The 17,914-nt window shown below is 40.6% G+C and overlaps 2 protein-coding genes across 2 annotated transcripts; both read left to right on the top strand.

Annotated features, from left to right (window-relative positions):
- The first annotated feature begins 7,989 nt into the window (after positions 1 to 7,989).
- Positions 7,990 to 9,666, top strand: LOC115733539 (F-box/LRR-repeat protein 25-like). The gene is made up of 2 exons (XM_048275456.1): positions 7,990 to 8,759; positions 9,459 to 9,666. The coding sequence occupies exons 1-2, from the start codon at positions 7,990 to 7,992 to the stop codon at positions 9,664 to 9,666; spliced, it is 978 nt and encodes a 325-aa protein (XP_048131413.1).
- A 2,967-nt stretch (positions 9,667 to 12,633) lies between these two features.
- On the top strand, positions 12,634 to 13,191 carry LOC125313997 (F-box/LRR-repeat protein 25-like). Its single transcript, XM_048275455.1, has one exon. The coding sequence runs from the start codon at positions 12,634 to 12,636 to the stop codon at positions 13,189 to 13,191; it is 558 nt and encodes a 185-aa protein (XP_048131412.1).
- The last annotated feature ends 4,723 nt before the right edge of the window (positions 13,192 to 17,914 follow it).

Raw genomic sequence — 17,914 nt, 5'->3', positions numbered from 1 at the left:
GTGCATATTCTCATCTATAAGAATGAAACTCTCTCAGCATCAAAACGAATCTCGCCTTGTCAACGAATCTCGCATTGTCATCAGTGAGCACACATTGTAATCCCTTTCTCTAGTAGATTTGCTTTGTGCAGTGGGCGGTGCGCACCCATGCTTACAGTCATCAACACTATGTACAGAAATGCTGAAAATAGGATGAACAAGCTCTAAGATCTAAATCTAAGATCTAGATTTAGATTGGGAGAGGTAAGATGAGCACATAGGCGCCTTTAATGAACTTCCAGATCTAGATCTAGATAGGGAAAGAAGAGCTCCAAGATTTAGATTTAGAAGCGGAAATGAGAGCTTTCAAAACCCTGGGAAGTTTTATAAGTGCTCCCAAGGCAGCAGGAACTCACTTTATTCGTCCTTGATTTTGTCGGACTTCTTGATCCGGAGGATTTGCAGTAGCATGTTGATTTTTAAACAATGAAAGTGGGAAATACACCCAACAAGCGAAGAAGAGCACCAACAAAGAGCAAAGAAAAAAATTAGATGAACATTCCCGGATTAGATCAAAAGAAATAATCTCAACTCAAGTTAAGAAGGTGGAGCCTCCCACAAGTGTTTTCTCATTCAAGGGAGCTTGGAGTGGAAGAAAAAAAAAAATGAGAACCAGAGAGAGGAGGGTGAGGAGAACAATTGCTACCTGGCCATGGCCGAGCTCCCGAGCAATCCCTGCGACGCTCGAATAACTAGTTTAGACTGTATTCAACATCTTATTTGTCCCGTTCTTATTTCAAGGAGATGAATTTTCTTAACGTGGATAAAACGGATGGACTCGTCCTCCATAATGAAGAACCAGAGGTCTTCATAGTATTTTGCAAATGGATAAATCTCTGACAAGAAAAAGCGGATAAATTAAATCGAACCGATTAAAAAGTAGCATCAATTTCGTTTTTGTTTAAATTTTCCTTATGGCAGGTTTTCAGATTGGTAGGGTTCGATTGAAAATTTTGCTTAAAAAAAAAATCATTGTCAAAATATGATCACAATAACGAGCAAGGTGATTACGTAAATTTCAATATTTACGATTTACACCTAAATCTTTCTTACCAAATAGCTTTCTAATTCCATTGTTCTTTCATAGACCTAATCATTCGAACATTTATTCATTTTTTTTTCCACAATTTTCTCACAATGAATTTCTTTTCTCTTTTCTAGTACAACTAAATAACTTATCCTCACTAATAATTAAAATAAATTCACCTAATCGAGTGAGTCCATTGTTATGTCATAAACTAGACATCAAGCCACGTCGTGCATGGGTCCGGAAACAGTAGTATACATTAAAAGGGAATATGCTAATCAATTGGAAGATAACGATAAATTTTTTTTTTTTGTGATAGGTAAATAACTTTTCTATTGTGATGCTTCTGTTCTTCGCAATTAGAAGATGAAATCCATCGACATCTAGAATGCTTATTTCGCTGGATTTGGTAATCGGTTGGACCACGACTTCTCAACCCCAGCCACCCGGCCCATCCCAGCCTCTAAGGCAAAATGTGGGCCCCGATTGTCTTCGATTATATGAGTTGATCAACTCTTTGCGGGTGTGTGACCCCCCAAATAAAAAAAGAAAAAAGAAAAAAAAATGCTTGTGGGTGTGCGTATAAATATATTCTTTTTATGGGAGGACTTTAAAACATATTGGCATCGCAAATTAATTAAATGATTAGTCCTAATGACAAAAGATTAGTTGGCTATAATCTCATCATCTTGAATTTTTTTTCCTTTTTTTGAGTGGTCCCAAATATTATCTGATTAGATATTCGAGAAATACATTAATCCTCCACCCTTGAATTGCTTCCCATTCGGTTTTTTTTTTTGAGCCGACTTGCCCGGCTTCGGAAGTTTTCGTTGACTCATTATCTTTCTCATTTAGAGCACGTCGTGGCAAGCATGTTTGATAGCTCTCACGAAATTACATAAGTGGGAACATTCATAAGCTGGATAGAGTAACAAGTTAGTACAATAAGGTGCTAAAAGTTGAGAAGAATTGAAATTCGAAGCCGTTATAACGGAAGGCAAATTGATCATTTTAATCCGAGAAACTCTTTTTGTGACGCCCTGAAAAATTCGAACCCTTTTGGTGATAGAATATAGTTTACGGGATGTCTGTGGACTCCAATCTATTGTTTGAAATTGAATTCATGGAAATCTGGCCGTGGAAATTCCTAATTTCTTGAATCGTCGATCGATCGCTTTGTTTTAGAATTCGAAATTTCTATACCTAAGTCTTATTCTAGCCCAACTAAGATGGGATTGGATGAAATCGCCCTTCTTAGAATGGCCAGATGATAAGAGTACCCTTAGGGAGACAATTGACAAAAATGTTCCTGAAATTTTAGGAAATGACGATTTTACCCCTAAGTCTTCATGAATGCCAAGACAAGAAAATAAATAAAGTGGGGCCCACTCTTATCTCTTTCTCTCTTAGTCAGAGGCGGCAGCTACCACCACCCCTCTTCTTCTTCTCTCTCTTTCCCCCCCTCCCTCTTCACGCTACTTTTTCCCATAGTCGACTCTGCCCTTCTTCCTTTTCTTCTGTTTTCATGCAAGAACCACCACACTACAGCCACCCTCATCACCGCTACTACTTTACCACCTCGTCACCACCACCTCAGACCACCACACATCCACCGTCGGCCACCGTCGAGCTCAGAACAGCTGCAAGAGGCCGGAAATCCCGTAACAGCCCCTGCTCTGTCCTGCCGCGTCCGTCACTGTTCCAACAGCTTTCATGCATCATCAGCCGCCACCACCACCTCCTCCAACCACCTCAGCCTTCCTCTGACCTCCAGCCCCCACCTCTGACCGTTGGAAGCCCCCATAGAACCGCCAGAGGAGTCGAAACCGCCGCTGCCCCAGTCTACCCTGTTTCGATCCCCTGTTTCGCCCGGTTCTGTCCTCACCAGTTGTCCGCCACTCCGCCACCTTTCTCCGCCCATCTCTGACCACCACACACTCCCCGACACTCCCTTAGACCATCATCGACCACTCCACGAAGCCCCGACGCCGTTGGAACCCCGAACAGCCCTCAAACCTAAGCTGTGTTGCCTCCCCTGTTCTGGCTGACGCCCTGCTCTGCTTCTACAGCTGCTGCAGCTTCTCTTTCTGTCTCTGTCGCCGTATCTGCTTTCTGTCCCGACCACCTTCGACCACCACAGCATCCTCCAGACTATCCTCGACCACCCTGCACAGTCGTATAGCCACCTGAAGTCCCAAAATTTTGCACTACAGCCCAAAGCCGCCCCTGCCCTGTTGCTGTACAGTGTTGTTTTCAAAGTCTGACTTGGAGAAACAAGGCTTGTTCGCATAGCAAACGGACCCGAAACCACCCCAAATTTTGTACACACCTTCCTCTACCTCTCTATGACATTACCAGCTAAAGAAAATCCCCAGATTAGTTCCGAAATTTTAAACTGTACACGTTGCCGTTCGGACTGCTCAATGTGCCCGGTTTTGGGAAAACTGGACTGCTTCGCCCTTTGCCGACCTCCACGGACCACCACACACCCCCGACACCTCCCTTGACCTCTTAAGACGTCCTTGGATCATTCCCAAGCTTCGTTGTGGGCTGTAGAGGCCCGAACAGCCCTGGTTCGGTAAGAACAGTTTTTGTTCTTAGTCCGTTTCGATTCTGCTTAGACTAATTATTGCTGATCGCGACTCAAACGAGTTCCGACATGACCTCGTCGACCTGTGTGATTCTCTATTAGGTCTCGACTTCGAGGAATAGCCGTTGTTTGGTCGCATCGACGCTCGTTGTTCATCGAATCTCGGTTTGGAACCCGAGAACCATAGAGGATCATAAATTGTTGTTCTGACACCAACCGACGGTGAGTTGACCTCTAATCCCTAGTTAAGTCGCTAATTACGTTCAAAATTAGTGTGATCAGATCATCTAGGTGTTTAGGTAGATCAACTTGGGTCGGTTTAGGTTAGAACTGAATTTAGGCTAAATGGCCATAATCGAGGAGGTTAGTCGGTTATAATTGCTTGGAATGTGACTGCTTGATTTTTGGGCACCTTGATAAGAATGAAATTGGTCCTCAAAGTGATTCATTTGACAATGAATTGGCTATTTGCGTTATTTGATTAATTGGCTCAGTTATGCAATTATGTGCTATGAACGACTGAGAATCGATTGGATGCTCATTTGAGTTGTATTGACTCTATTTGGTTAGCTGGACCTTTTAATTGGCACTATACATTCATATGACCTTGAATGTCCCAAAATGCATTGAGCATGAAAATGGCAAGAGCTAAGTCTTTGAGCATAATTGTAGGAAAAAGTACACTAGAAATGCCATAACTTGTGTATGGCGTTCACTTGAATACCATAACTTTCAAAATGTTTACTTAAGTGCCATAACTTTCAAAAATTGTTTACTTGGGTGCTACGTCGGAGCAAAATCGTTCACTTACGTGCTACAGTAACTTTCCGGCGTGCCATGTCAGCTTTCCGGCGTGCTACAGTAACTTTCCGGCTGCCACGTCAACTTTCCGGCTGCTACGTCAACATGGCACTCAAATAAACAAGTTTTGAAAGTTATGGCACTCAAGTGAACGCCGTACAAAAGTTATAGCACTTCTAGTGTACTTTTCCCCATAATTGTGTGAGCATCCGGCTAAATTCAAAGCTAAGAATGAGATAGTTGCTGGATGAGTTGATTGGTCATATGATGGGATGATGATGCGTGGCTTGTCGAGTTCGTATTGTGCCTATGGAATGAACCTCACGACTCATCGGTTGCTCGACTTTCTGTGTTGCGTCATGGATCGTTGGATGCCGGTCGTAGCTTGTGACGGATCGATGCTCCATAATGGAATGCCTACTTGAGGTATTGTGTTACCATTTGTAGTTGCCGTCCCCAAGAGGTTATGGGACGATGCCTGGGTTACCGGATGTCGACCATAACATTGTGTTGCATGGATCGTACTAATAGATTCTGACATTGTGTTGTACGAATCTATTTGCCTTGTTCATGCAAAATCATCGTTAATAATTGGACTTGTATGGTGTCCAAGGTCTAACTGATGTTGAGCTGCATTATGAGTATTTGAGAATTTGACTGTTGAGTTGAATCGACATGATCATACACTACGTCCACATTGCATTATGCATGATCTCCTGTTAGGTAAGTTGCTTGTGGTTGGCATACATATATTCCATGGTCTACAATTGATCAATAGAATCTTCCGGACGAATCAATGTCCTAGCCGGGCTTAGGCATTGACTCACCGAGATTTATCTCACCCCGTCGTGATTAACCTTTTTCAGGTTCGAAATGATGGAGTTTAAGGTCCTTTTTTTTTTTTTGGAGTTGAGGCTGAAGGCCATGGTGATGTAGCTTCTTTTAGGAATAGAAGTGATGTTAACCCCGCCCGACCCCTTACCCTTTTGTTGGTCTTAGAGAGCTGCCTCGAAGAGTGGGGTTGTATATGACAGTAGCTCTATAGGATTAATTACCATTTCCTTTTGATATGGTATCGACAATTGTATTTTGGTATTTGACTGTTATGGATATTCCTACTTGATGTTCCTATCATATTTGTTTGAATGGGAGTGTATATGTTTCCGCTTGCGTATTATGGTATCATAGGTCGATAGTGTACCTAGGATTATCCATTATGACCGGAGGCGATTTGGTAGGGATGCCGCGTACTCGAGAGTCGGGGCGTGACACTCTTGAAGGTTCGATTGGCTGCTTAAGAAAGTTTTTCGTGTCTTTTGGAACACATCGAATTCGATTATCCGTATCGCAATTGGCATTTTTTTTATAATCAACGGACGCTTCCCAAATCTCTCTTAGAAAGCCACATTTTTTTAAGTATCTTTTCTTACCATATATATATATGTGTGTGTGTAAAATTTCTTCTTATTTTTTCAATATTGCGTTCCATCAATAATAATTCAAATATTTCATAATAATATGATATTGCAAAACCTTACAAGTTTCTATTTTTTTTTTTGCAGACAAGCAACATGTGCCCCCTTCCTAGTAACAATAACATGAATAGAAGCAATTTCTTTGATGCACATTAAATTATGCATATACGCAATAAGAAAAAGGTAAGGAACGATAACAAAAGTAAGTTTTTAAAGGCTCTTAGAAAGCTAAACATAGATATTAAATAAACAAAACCCTATGTGGTACCTTGAAAATCTCTCTCTCTCTCTCTCTCTCTCTCTCTCTCTCTCTCTCTCTCTCTCTTTTTCCCACCAAATCTACCGATGCAAATAGATTTGGAATTTCAAAGAAGGCTTACTCTATATATGAACCCTCTGTTTTTTATTATAGAAAATAGTTTGATAGCGGGACAACGATTTCTACTTCTGGAATAGAAATTTATTTGGTAACGGTTGAAAATTTCTACTTCTAGAATATTATTAACACAAAATATTCTATGAAAAAATTATTGTCGATGGCCGAAACATTTCTACTTCATTTTAAATTTTTTGCATTTCTTCAAAAATAATTTTTATTATTAAAAAATATATTATTATTTATTTTTTATTCCGAGGGCTGGAGAAGGTCACCCGACAATGGCGGTAGGCGGTGGTCGTCGGCAGGCGGTAGCGGGGGTCAATGACGGTCGTTGAGCATCCGGTGGCGGTGGTTAGGAGGGCTGGTGGTGGCCTGGGTAGTCAACAACGGGTGATGGCTATTGACGGTGGTCGTGGCGACGGGCGGTGACGATGGAGACATGATTGGGAGAGAGGCGCTAAAAATGAAAGAGGCTAAAATGAGACATATATCGATGTTAAGAAATTTCTACTTCTTAAAGACATGTAACTTTTTTTAGCTTCCGGAATTGGCTTAAAAACAACTTCAGTTATAGAAATTGCCTTCAAAAGTAGAAATGAAATTTTACTTAACAAAACTGATTTATACTTCAGAAATTGAATTACCAAACAGGTTTTTGCTTCAGAAGTACTTTTGGAGCAGAAATTCAATCCTAGAAGTGTTATCATGCGTGCCCATATTACCCATAATCAATTCAAATGATAATTATACACCATCCTTTGAAATCATAAGACATGTAAAGTTTACTTTTTAATTGGTTTTTGCTCGATATTAGGAGGCATCAATCCAACATTGCCAATTTTTTTTTAATAATAGGTTTAAGACCATTAAAAATTCCAAATTGATGCCTCATGATACGTTTAATTCAAAATAATTTCGTCTGAAAAAAATTTCTAAACTAGAAACCATAACACATATACTCCGACTACCTTTCATCTCACGAAAAATCTCAAATGGGTCCCAATTTACTATTCCTTAGATTCGTGTCATGGATTGTTTTTGTTTCCCCAAAAATACTTTAGAGCAAATTTATCACAGGATGTCAACTTCCAATTTTTTTTTTAAACGAAAACTATCTTGGGGTGGATGATTCATTGAATACCAATTTAGGACCTTTTGGGATGATATTTTTTTCCCCTAATAATACTAGCTAGTCTTGACTTATAAGTTTCATTTAAGTAGAAAATTCTTCAATTTCGCTTTGGTGCGAAGCAAATTTAAAGGATCTTTCAACTTCACAATTCAGCCCAGGAATTTCAATAATATTCTTGCCTTATATAAGATGAAAAGCAAAACCATATACTAAATAATTGACAAAAAAAATAATTTAGAGGGTCTTAAATACTCGTGAAACTTTTTTTTTTCGACCAAAAACAAACCCATTCATTCTAAATATCGTACCCTTTTCGCAAAATTTCTCAAAAGATATAAAATAATTTTTATGCCATTATTTGGATTCATTTATCAAAATAACCCTACAATGATGCTCCTAAAACAAAGCTACAAAACAAATCTCGTGACAGATGATATTCGAAATCTGAATTGTGTAGATTTGCGTGACTTGATTTGGCTTCTCTGTCAATCCACTAAGACCATCATAAACCCTCCAAGTCCCTCAAAATCCATTCTCGGCGAGGATATGGCGCCGCCAGACGCCAACCCCGCTCTCTCCTCCTCTCCACCAGAGGCGGTGGAGGTTGATAACATCAGCCCCCTGCCCGACGTCATAATCTACCATATCTTCTGCTTCTTACCCTTCAAAGACCTGGTGAAGACCAGCGTGCTGTCCAAGCAATGGCGTTTGGCTTGGACCTCCACCCCAAACATCGATGTCTCTCTCCGCTCATGGCTTGTCGTTCCTTCGATCAGCAAAGCACTGAGTATCTGCACTGCCACTAAGATAGAGAAGTTCCATGTGGACTTTTACGTCCGTACTGAATTCGATCGGTGGTTCCGCTTTGCGGCGGCACGCCAAGTGGAGGACGCTTCGTGTCGTGTCGTACCACAATTCATGTGCGATTGCACGTCGCTGGTGAGCTTGCGAATATCGAAGGCTACTTTTCCACCGGATTTTACCATCCACTGGCCTTCACTTAAGAAATTGTGCCTTCACGACTTTATTTTCGATTACTTTCCCTCGGAGAAGGATGTGATTATGAAAATCATGAGGGGGTGCCCTGTTCTTGAATCTTTTACGTTGCGTTCCTCCTGGCTCGAAGCTCGCGACATCTGGATTGATTCAAGATCTCTAAGAGAGTTGGTGATTGAAGCGGATATTTCTTCGTCGCTCATTCTTTCGGCTCCGAATCTGCTTTCATTGCGTTTGTCAGGTGGATTTGTCTCCAGCCTAATTGGAGTATCTTCATTAGCAGAGGCAGAGTTGAACTTTAACGAGCCAACTCGTCGTTGGTACGTTTCTCACGACTTTAAGTCCCATCTTTTAAAGCTGCAACACGCCACGAAAATCACATTCGGAAGCTGGTGCCTTCAGGTACAGAGTTGATTTTATATATGAACCTCAATGGTCATTTCTTATTCTACTACTTGGTCCCAAATTCAACTTGTTTTCAGGTTCTATCAAGAACAGGGATAAAGGGACGGCCGTACCTGTCATCGAGATGGCGAAATATTGTGGTGTATACGACAGTTTGTAAAAGCGAGCTTAAGGGGATTGCGTTCTTGCTGCGGAGTTCTCCACTACTAGAAAGGCTAGCCATATGCAATCCAAAATCCAATAATGCCAGAGTATTAATCCGTTTTTGTTCTGGACATAGTGACATATATGCTTCGGTAGTCAGCCTCGCATCTTTTATCTTGAAGCTGATGTTGTGTGGCATTTATGATTTACACACAGTTTGCATTTTCTTGCATAAGCGACATAAGTGAATTGGTATGTGAAAAAAAGCTGGGATGGTTTGGAGCTACATGGAAAAAAGTTGATTGCTTTGCAACAAAGATGTGATCATTGATTCATTTGGTCCGTGAGAACTTATAGCGTGCTCTACCAGATTAGACAAGCTTGTTTGTTTTACAATCTTTTTCGGTAATAATGTCACTGCTACGTTATTGCTTCTCCTAATTTGCTATGGATGTGTGTTTTCAATTCAGGAAAAAAGATTTTCCAAAGCTCTGCAACTTTGTTGAAAAGCAATTTGGGCGCTCACGGAAGGATTTCCCTTGTGTGGCAAATCAGCTCAAAAGGGTTGAAATTGTCGGCTTCGAATTCAACAATGAGAAATCAAAACTTTTGCGTGCTTTAGCTAAGTTTCTTCTCGAGGAGGCAGTTGAATTGGAGAAGATAGACAATCCGTGCTGATTAAAGATGTCACGGACCCTGGGATACTCACAATGTGATTCAGCTTCAAGAAGGCTGTCTGAGAGCTTCTAGAAATGCTGAAATTATAGTCAATTATCATTTCAATAGTCTCTCTTTTGAGTTATACAAGCATAAGCAAAGTCATAGGTACTCATTACCCCCTAGATTACACCCTAGATTTGCATGATAGGTATGGAACAAAAATTTCTCTCTCTCTCTCTCTCTCTCTCTCTCTCTCTCTCTCTCTGTGCAACTTTTCGAGTCTGTGATTTCGTTTGGATCAAGCTTCTCTGACTTGGATGAAAAATTCTTCATCTTAACATGTTTACGAGTTCTTTGTGAAATCCTTAGATTTCCATTACAATTTGAGTTGTATCTATTTCAATTATGCAGACGGCTTAACCTAACCAGACGGCAAGACTAGTGTTTTGTTCTAAGGTTGAGAAAATGATTTACTTGCACTCCCTCCCCTCGAAACCTATTTTGATCAAGAAGGTGCGGGTCCATATAGGCCGAGTCTATTTATTTACTTCTTTAGCATACCCAATATGTAATTGGCCTAAATGCTTCCGTTTATGCTATATGACAACCGACCTTGCCGTGAAAAAATATCCTTTGACGCTAACCTATTGCGTATGATTAAGGTTGGAGCCGAGAGAATGCTTGCTCTTGTGATTGCCACGAGGCATCTCACTTTTCCTCTGTGATTGCCACAATGCAATACACATGACATAGTTTTGCCATGTGGCTTGAATTTGACAGATAAGCTTCAGCTTATTAATTTATCATCTCTTAACTTTTGTCTTTAATTTAAATTTCTTAACAGTGGCTAAGCAAAAGTATATTGATTTTTTTGTTGAGTTTAAAATCAGAAAAAAAAATTGATAAATTAGAGGAAGTGTGGTTTTATTTGTTTCGCGAAAAATGAGTGATTTGAAAAAATTTCTAAAAATAATGGCTTATATTATTTGAAATAAATAGCTAATAGAAAATATTTTCATAGTGAGCAATACTTTAGGTCTCAAGGTCTCGTGGACAATGAAATTGTTTTTGACTAATTCATTTTTGTGAGTGATAGAGATTATTTTAAGAAAATATTTCCTAACTTATTCAATTTTCGCGAAAACAAACAAAGCCTCAATAAAATAAGTTTTTAATTCTACAAATTCTCTTTTACCAAGAAAAAAAAAAGATAGAATAAAACAAAAATAAAGACATTTTTTCTCTACTAAATTAATTTGCATCTTGTTTCATCGGAATTTCTCCCACAACGAAATATCTTCCAAAGAAAAGTGCACTTCGATTTTTAAGTGAAAAGGGTCCTATGGCCTCTCCAGAAAGGAGTGATCCAAATCGATAAGGAAATCAACGAGCTTAACATTAACTGAAATTTACCAAACTTAGACCCAATCGGAGTTTCACTCAACCGCATGGCTTAAAAATTATCACTAACATAAAAGAACCTACAATAGCAAACCTCGACGGAGTTTGACTTGACGAAGAAGCCTAAAGACGCAATCGAACCAAACTAAAATTACAAACCTCGACGGAGTTTAACTCCACGACGAAGCCCGGTAATGCAGTTGCACTTTACCGGAGTTTGACTTAAATTCGTGTCATGGAAAATCTCAAACGGGCGGCCTTAAATTTGTGTCATGGATTGTTGTTTTTTTTTTCAAAGTTACTTTGAAGCAAATTTATCACGATATCAATTTCAGAATTTTGTGAAACGAAAATTATTTTGGGGTGGATGATTCATTGAATACCAATTTAGGACCTTTTGGGATAATGTTTCGTTCCCCTAATAATACTAACGAGTCTTGACTTTTAAGTTTCATTTAAAGTAGAAAATTCTTCAATTTCTCTTTAAGCAAATTAGCCTAAATTTAAAGGATCTTTCAAATTCACAACTCGACCCAAGAATTTCAATAACATTCTTGCCTTCTATAAGATGAAAAGCAAAACAAAAAACTAAATAATTGACAAAAAATAGTTTAAAGACAATCTTAAATATGTGTATAACTCTTTTTTGTTTCCTTCTTTTCCACACAAGTCAACCCCATCATTCTTCGACCAAAAAAAAAAAAAACCAATCATTTTAAGGGTGCGCATGAAAATACTTCAGAAATTGCATTTCTTTGCCGGAAGCCCATTTGGCGTAGAAATGTGTTTGATAAAAACCTGATCGAAGTGGAAATTTGTTTGGTAAAAAAATTTACTTATGGTAGGATTTTTCACTTCTGGTAAGATTTTTCACTTCTGATAGGATTTTTGGCCAATTTTGAGGAGTAAAAAATTTTTACTTCTCGGCTTCAAAATCACTTCTTGGACCACACTCGCCTCCGTCAACCACCGTTGCTGTGACCGCCTGCCGCCGACCATAGCAGCCATCGCCGACCACCGCCGACCACAACCACCGCCGACCACCGTTGCCGTGACCGCCGGCCGCCGACCACGGTCGCCGTCGCCGACCACCACCAACCGCTGCCTACCACAGCGACCGCTGCGGCCGCCAACCACCGCCGACCATCGCCACCGTCAACCATCGCCGCCGAAGATAGAAATTTTCAACCGTTATCAAACGAATTTTTCTGATAAGAAGTCAATCCGAAGCAGAAGTAGAAAAATCAACTTCTACTTTTGAGGAGAAGTAGATAAATCAACTTCTGATCAGAAGTTGATTTCTCATGGAGAAGTGTTTTCATGCGCACCCTAAATATCAAACCCTTTCCGTAAAATTTCACAAAAGATATAAAATAATTTTTATGCCATTATTTGGATTCATTTATTAAAATAACCCTATAACGATGCTACTAACCAAGCCGCAAAACTAAAAATCTCGTGACAGAAGATTCGAAATCTGAATTGCGTAGATTTGCGTGATTTGATTTGGCTTCTGTTTCAATCCACCAACACCTTCTCCACAAACCCTCCAAAGTCCCTCAAAATCCAATCACGGCGGGGGAGATGGCGCCGCCAGACGCCAACCTTGATATCTCCGCCTCTCCACCAGAGGCGGTGGAGGTGGATAACAACAGCCCCTTGCCCGACGTCATAATCCACCATATCTTCTGCTTCTTGCCCTTCAAAGACCTGGTGAAGACAAGCGTGTTGTCCAAGCAATGGCGTTTGGCTTGGACCTCCACTCCATACATCAACCTCTCTTTCCCCTCTCTCCCCTCAAGGCGTGTCGCTCTTTCGATCAGCAGTGCACTGAGTCTCTACACAGCTACTAAGGTAGAGAAGTTCCATCTTGATGCTGGTTTGTACATCCCCACTGAACTCGATGGGTGGTTTCGCTTTGCGGCAGCGCGCCAAGTGGAAGACGCTTCCGTGGTCTTTAGACGCTCATGCATGGTACCTCGAATCCTGTATGATTGCACGTCCCTGGTGAGCTTGCGACTGTCGAATGGTTTTTTTCCATGGGATTTTAGCATCCACTGGCCTTCACTTAAGAAACTGTGCATTGACGGGATTTTAGCATCCACTGGTCTTTGGGATAATGATGGGATTATGAAATCATGAGGGGGTGCCCTGTTCTTGAATCTCTTACTTTGCGTTCGTCCCCGCTCGAGAGTTGCCGCCTCCGGATTGACTCAAGATCTCTAAAAGAGTTGGTGATTGAAGCCGATCATATTTTGTCACTCAATATTTTGGCTCCGAATCTGCTTTTATTGCGTTTGTCGGGTGGATTTGTCTTCTGCCCTTGCCTACTGAGAGTACCTTCATTAGCAGAGGCAGAGTTGAACTTTCACAAGCCAACTGCTCTTCGTTGGAAATTTTCTGACGACTTTAAATCACATCTTTTAAAGCTGCAACATGTCACGAAAGTCACATTCGGAAGCTGGTGTCTTCAGGTACGAGTTGATTTTGTTTGGTCTTTCTTCCTGGGTATGTTATTGACGTATGTTGCTGTTATATGATTATATCAGACATATATGAACCTCAACAACTAAAAGATCATATCATGTTCTGCTACCTGGTTCACAATTCAACTTGTTTTCAGGTTCTATCAACAACGGGGGTAAAGGGATGGCCGTACCTGTCATCGAGATGGCGAAATATTGTAGTGTATACTACAATTTGTAAATGCGAGCTTCAGGGGATTGCGTTCTTGCTGCAGCGTTCTCCACTACTGGAAAGGCTAGCCATATGCAATCCAAAATCCAATAATGCCACGGTATTAATCCATTTTTGTTCTGGACATAGTGACATGTATGCTTCGGTAGTCAGCCTCGCATCATCTACTTTCAGGCTTTTATCTTGAAGCTGATGTCGTACAATGAATCTCTTGTTGCCATTTATGATTTACACACAGTTTGCATCTACTTACGTAAGCGAATTGGTATGTGAAAAAAAGCTGGGACGGTTTGGAGCTACATGGAAAAAAGTTTGATTGTTTTGCGACAAAGATGTGATCATTGATTCGTGAGAACTTATAGGGTGTGCTCTATCAGATTAGACAAGCTTGTTTGTTTTACAATTCTTTTTTGTGCGCAATGTCACTGCTACGTTATTGCTTCTCCTAATTAGCTCTTAAAAAGCTATTGTGGATGTGTGTTTTCAGTTTAGGAAAAAAGATTTTGCGAAGCTCCGCGACTTTGTTGAAAAGCAATTTTGGCGCTCACGGAAGGATTTCCATTGTGTGGCAAATCAACTTAAAAGGGTTGAAATTGTCGGGTTCGAATATGACAATGAGAAATCAAAACTTTTGCGTGCCTTGGCTAAGTTTCTTCTCGAGGGGGCAGTTGAATTGGAGAAGATGACAATCCATGCTGATTAAAGACGTCACGGACCCTCATGATCCTTGGGGTACTCACGATGTGATTCAGCTGCAAGGAGGCTGTCAAGGAGCTTCTAGAATTGCCCAAATTATAGTCAATTATCGTTTTCTTCTTAACGGCGGTGAGGACCGAAGAAGTTGAACCTCATTTGAAGGTCATCTGCGGGCACTAAGCTCAGTCACTGACGATCGTTGAAGCTTACATAGTTGAGCTTCATTTCACTCCATTAACCAGTTTACATTGTTTTCATTTTTCACTATGTTCTTAGGGGAAAAAGGTCAAGATGTAATCTTCTCCGTTAGGTCTAAATTGGTTTTGGTTTCATTTTTCGGTTTGCTCTCCACATTTAGAAGTTCCAAAACCACTGATTTCGCGTTCGGCCGGCTCCTCTTCTTCCATTGTCGCTCTCCACCAAATTCTGAAGTGATGCTTGGAAGCCAGCATTATCCACGTAATCCTCCGAATTGGCTAGTTAGCATTCTGATTCAGGCACTTCGAGTCTTAGTTCAATGAAGTTATCATCCATTCCTAGCAAAATCTCTACCTAATCGAGAATTCAGCTACGCCTGTGCTGAGCTCACGTTGCAAAGTCTCGGATGGAGCCTGAGCACGTGACGTCGGGAGAAAGCGTAGAGAAGTAGGAGGCAACACAAGTGAGGAACTAAGGGATAGAATACTCGCCACCAGTAGGAATCCACCCAAAGGATAAGAGTAGAAACAAGAACTCCTTCTTGTTAACAAGCCAAAGGCTCAAATAAATTTATCATTCAACAAGTCTACCATTCTCATTCATCGAAATGCCCTTATATAGGCGAGCATGGAACAACCCTCCAAGCTTGAGTAAATGAGGCTCCTCAAAAGACTCTTGGAAAATAGAAAACACAATTAAAGTCTAGGAACTAGAACTTTACTCTTAGGAAAGACGCGATACAATTTAATAAGACTTGGAAATCTAAAGATTACTCAACTACTCTTGAAAAGATAAGAAATTATTAATGCCCTTCGACGCCTTCAAGAATGCTTCGGCATCAAACGCTTCTGCTGCGTGAAAACTCGTCCCTGAGTTTCCCTCATTGTCTTCTTCATGGTAAGGAGAAAGATCGGCAACATTGAACGTTGCAGAAACAGCATACTCACCAGGGAGTTCGATCTTGTATGCGTTCTCATCGATCCTTTGCAGAACTTTGAAAGGTCCATCGGCTCTAGGCTTTAATTTTCCATGACGACCTCGAGGAAATCGTTCCTTCCGAAGATGAAGCCAACCAAATCTCCTTCTTTGAAAGCCGCAGGTCGTCGATGCTTGTTCGCTCTTTCTTGATACTTGGCATTGTGCTTCATAATTCTTTCTCGAATTTGGGAATGGAACCTTTTTAAATAATCAGCATGTGCTTCAGCGTCTCCGGTAAAATGATGAGTAATGGGAAGTGGAGCTAAGTCCAATGGACTAATAGGATTTTCCCATACACAATTTCAAAAGGACTCGTTCCGGTTGTTTGGCTTGAAGAACGATTGTAAACAAATTCAGCTTGAGCCAAAATGAGATCCCATTGTCGCAGATTACTTCCAATTAAGCTCCTCAATAAATTTCCCAAACTTCGGTTAACAACTTCAGTTTGCCCATCGGTTTGAGGATGATGAGAAGAACTGAATTGAAGAGTTGTGCCGAGCTTTTTCCAAAGTGTACGCCAAAAATGACTGACGAATTTGGAATCCCGATTGGAAGTCACTGTCTTTGGAATGCCATGAAGTTTCACAATCTCTTGAAAATAGAGATTCGCCACATGAGTCGCATCCAATGTCTTGCTACATGGCACGAAATGCGCCATTTTGGAGAATCGATCAACGACCACCATGATTGAATCTTTACCTCTTTGCGTTCGAGGTAAGCCAACCACAAAATCAAGACTCACATCTTCCCAAGGAGCCATTGGTATTGGCAATTGAGTGTACAAACCGGTGTTTTGAGCATGACTTTTGGCAATATGACAAGTTCGACAACAATCCACATGCCGCATGACTTCTTTCTCCATTCGAGGCCAATAAAATTTTTCTTTGACAAGAGAGTACGTCTTGTCTCTTTCGAAATGACCCGCTAAGCCTCCTCCATGAGCTTCTTTGATAATGGCTTCTCTCAAAGAACCTCTTGGTATGCATAGACAAATATTCTTAAAAAGAAATCCATCTTGCAGAAAGAATTGCTGAATTGGACCTTTGGAACAATCTTTCCAAATCTTACCGAAATCTGGATCATCTTCATAAAGCTCCTTGATCACGTCGAAGCCTATAACATTCACTTTCATAGTGGAAAGCAATGAATGTCGACGGATTAATGCATCTGCAATACGATTAAGAACTTCAGCTTTATGTTTGATGAGAAAAGTGAAAGCTTGAAGAAACTCAATCCACTTGGCACGTCGAGTGTTGAGTTTATGTTGAGTATTTACATACCTCAAGGCTTCATGGTCTGAATAAAGAACAAACTCTTTGAACAACAGATAATGTTGCCAATGATCCAAAGCCCGAACAATAGCATAAAATTCCTTATCATAAGTAGAGTAATTCTTACGGGAATTATTCAACTATCCACTAAAGAACGCAAGTGGTTTTCCTTCTTGGCTAAGAACCGCGCCAATTCCGACATTAGAGGCATCACAGTCAACTTCAAAGACTTTAGTAAAATCTGGAAGTGCAAGAATAGGAGCCTCGATTACCTTCTTTTTAAGGAGTTTGAAGCTGTGCTGTGCCTCTTTCGTCCACTTGAAATTTCCTCCCTTCAAGCATTCTGTGATAGGAGCAATGATGGTACTGAAATGCTTGATGAATCAACGGTAAAAAGAAGCCAAGCCATGGAAACTCCCGACATCATGAATCGATGATGGCACCGACCAACTCAAGATCGCCTCCACCTTGCTGGGATCCATCTTGATGCCTTCTTTAGAAACAACATAGCCCAAGAAGATAAGGCTATCGGTAAAGAAATGACACTTCTTTAAGTTTGCATACAATTTTTGCTCTCACAGAACCTGAAAAACTTGTTGAAGATGCTCTAAGTGTTGTTGTTGTGTCGAACTATAGACAAGAATGTCATCGAAGTAAACAACAACAAAGTTGCCAATAAATGATTTGAAAATATGATTCATGAGGCGCATAAAAGTACTAGGAGCATTAGAGAGGCTAAAAGGCAGAACCATCCATTCATAGAGGCCATCTCTGGTTTTGCCAGCGGTTTTCCATTCGTCTCCAGCTCTCATCCGAATTTGATGATATCCACTCCGAAGATCAATTTTGGAGAAAATGGTAGCACCATAGAGTTGATCGAGACGAGGAATAGGAAAGCGGTACTTGATAGTAATTTTGTTTACCGCTCTACTATCAATACACATACGCCAGGAACCATCCTTCTTCGGTACAAGAAGGGCAGGGATAGCATAGGGACTCATACTTTCCCTCACCATACCTTTAGC

This window comes from Rhodamnia argentea, chromosome 3, assembly GCF_020921035.1.
Source record: "Rhodamnia argentea isolate NSW1041297 chromosome 3, ASM2092103v1, whole genome shotgun sequence".
NCBI classification, from domain to species: Eukaryota; Viridiplantae; Streptophyta; class Magnoliopsida; order Myrtales; family Myrtaceae; genus Rhodamnia; species Rhodamnia argentea.
The sequence above is the reverse complement of the archived record's forward strand: the minus strand, read 5'-3'. Positions and strand labels throughout refer to the sequence as shown.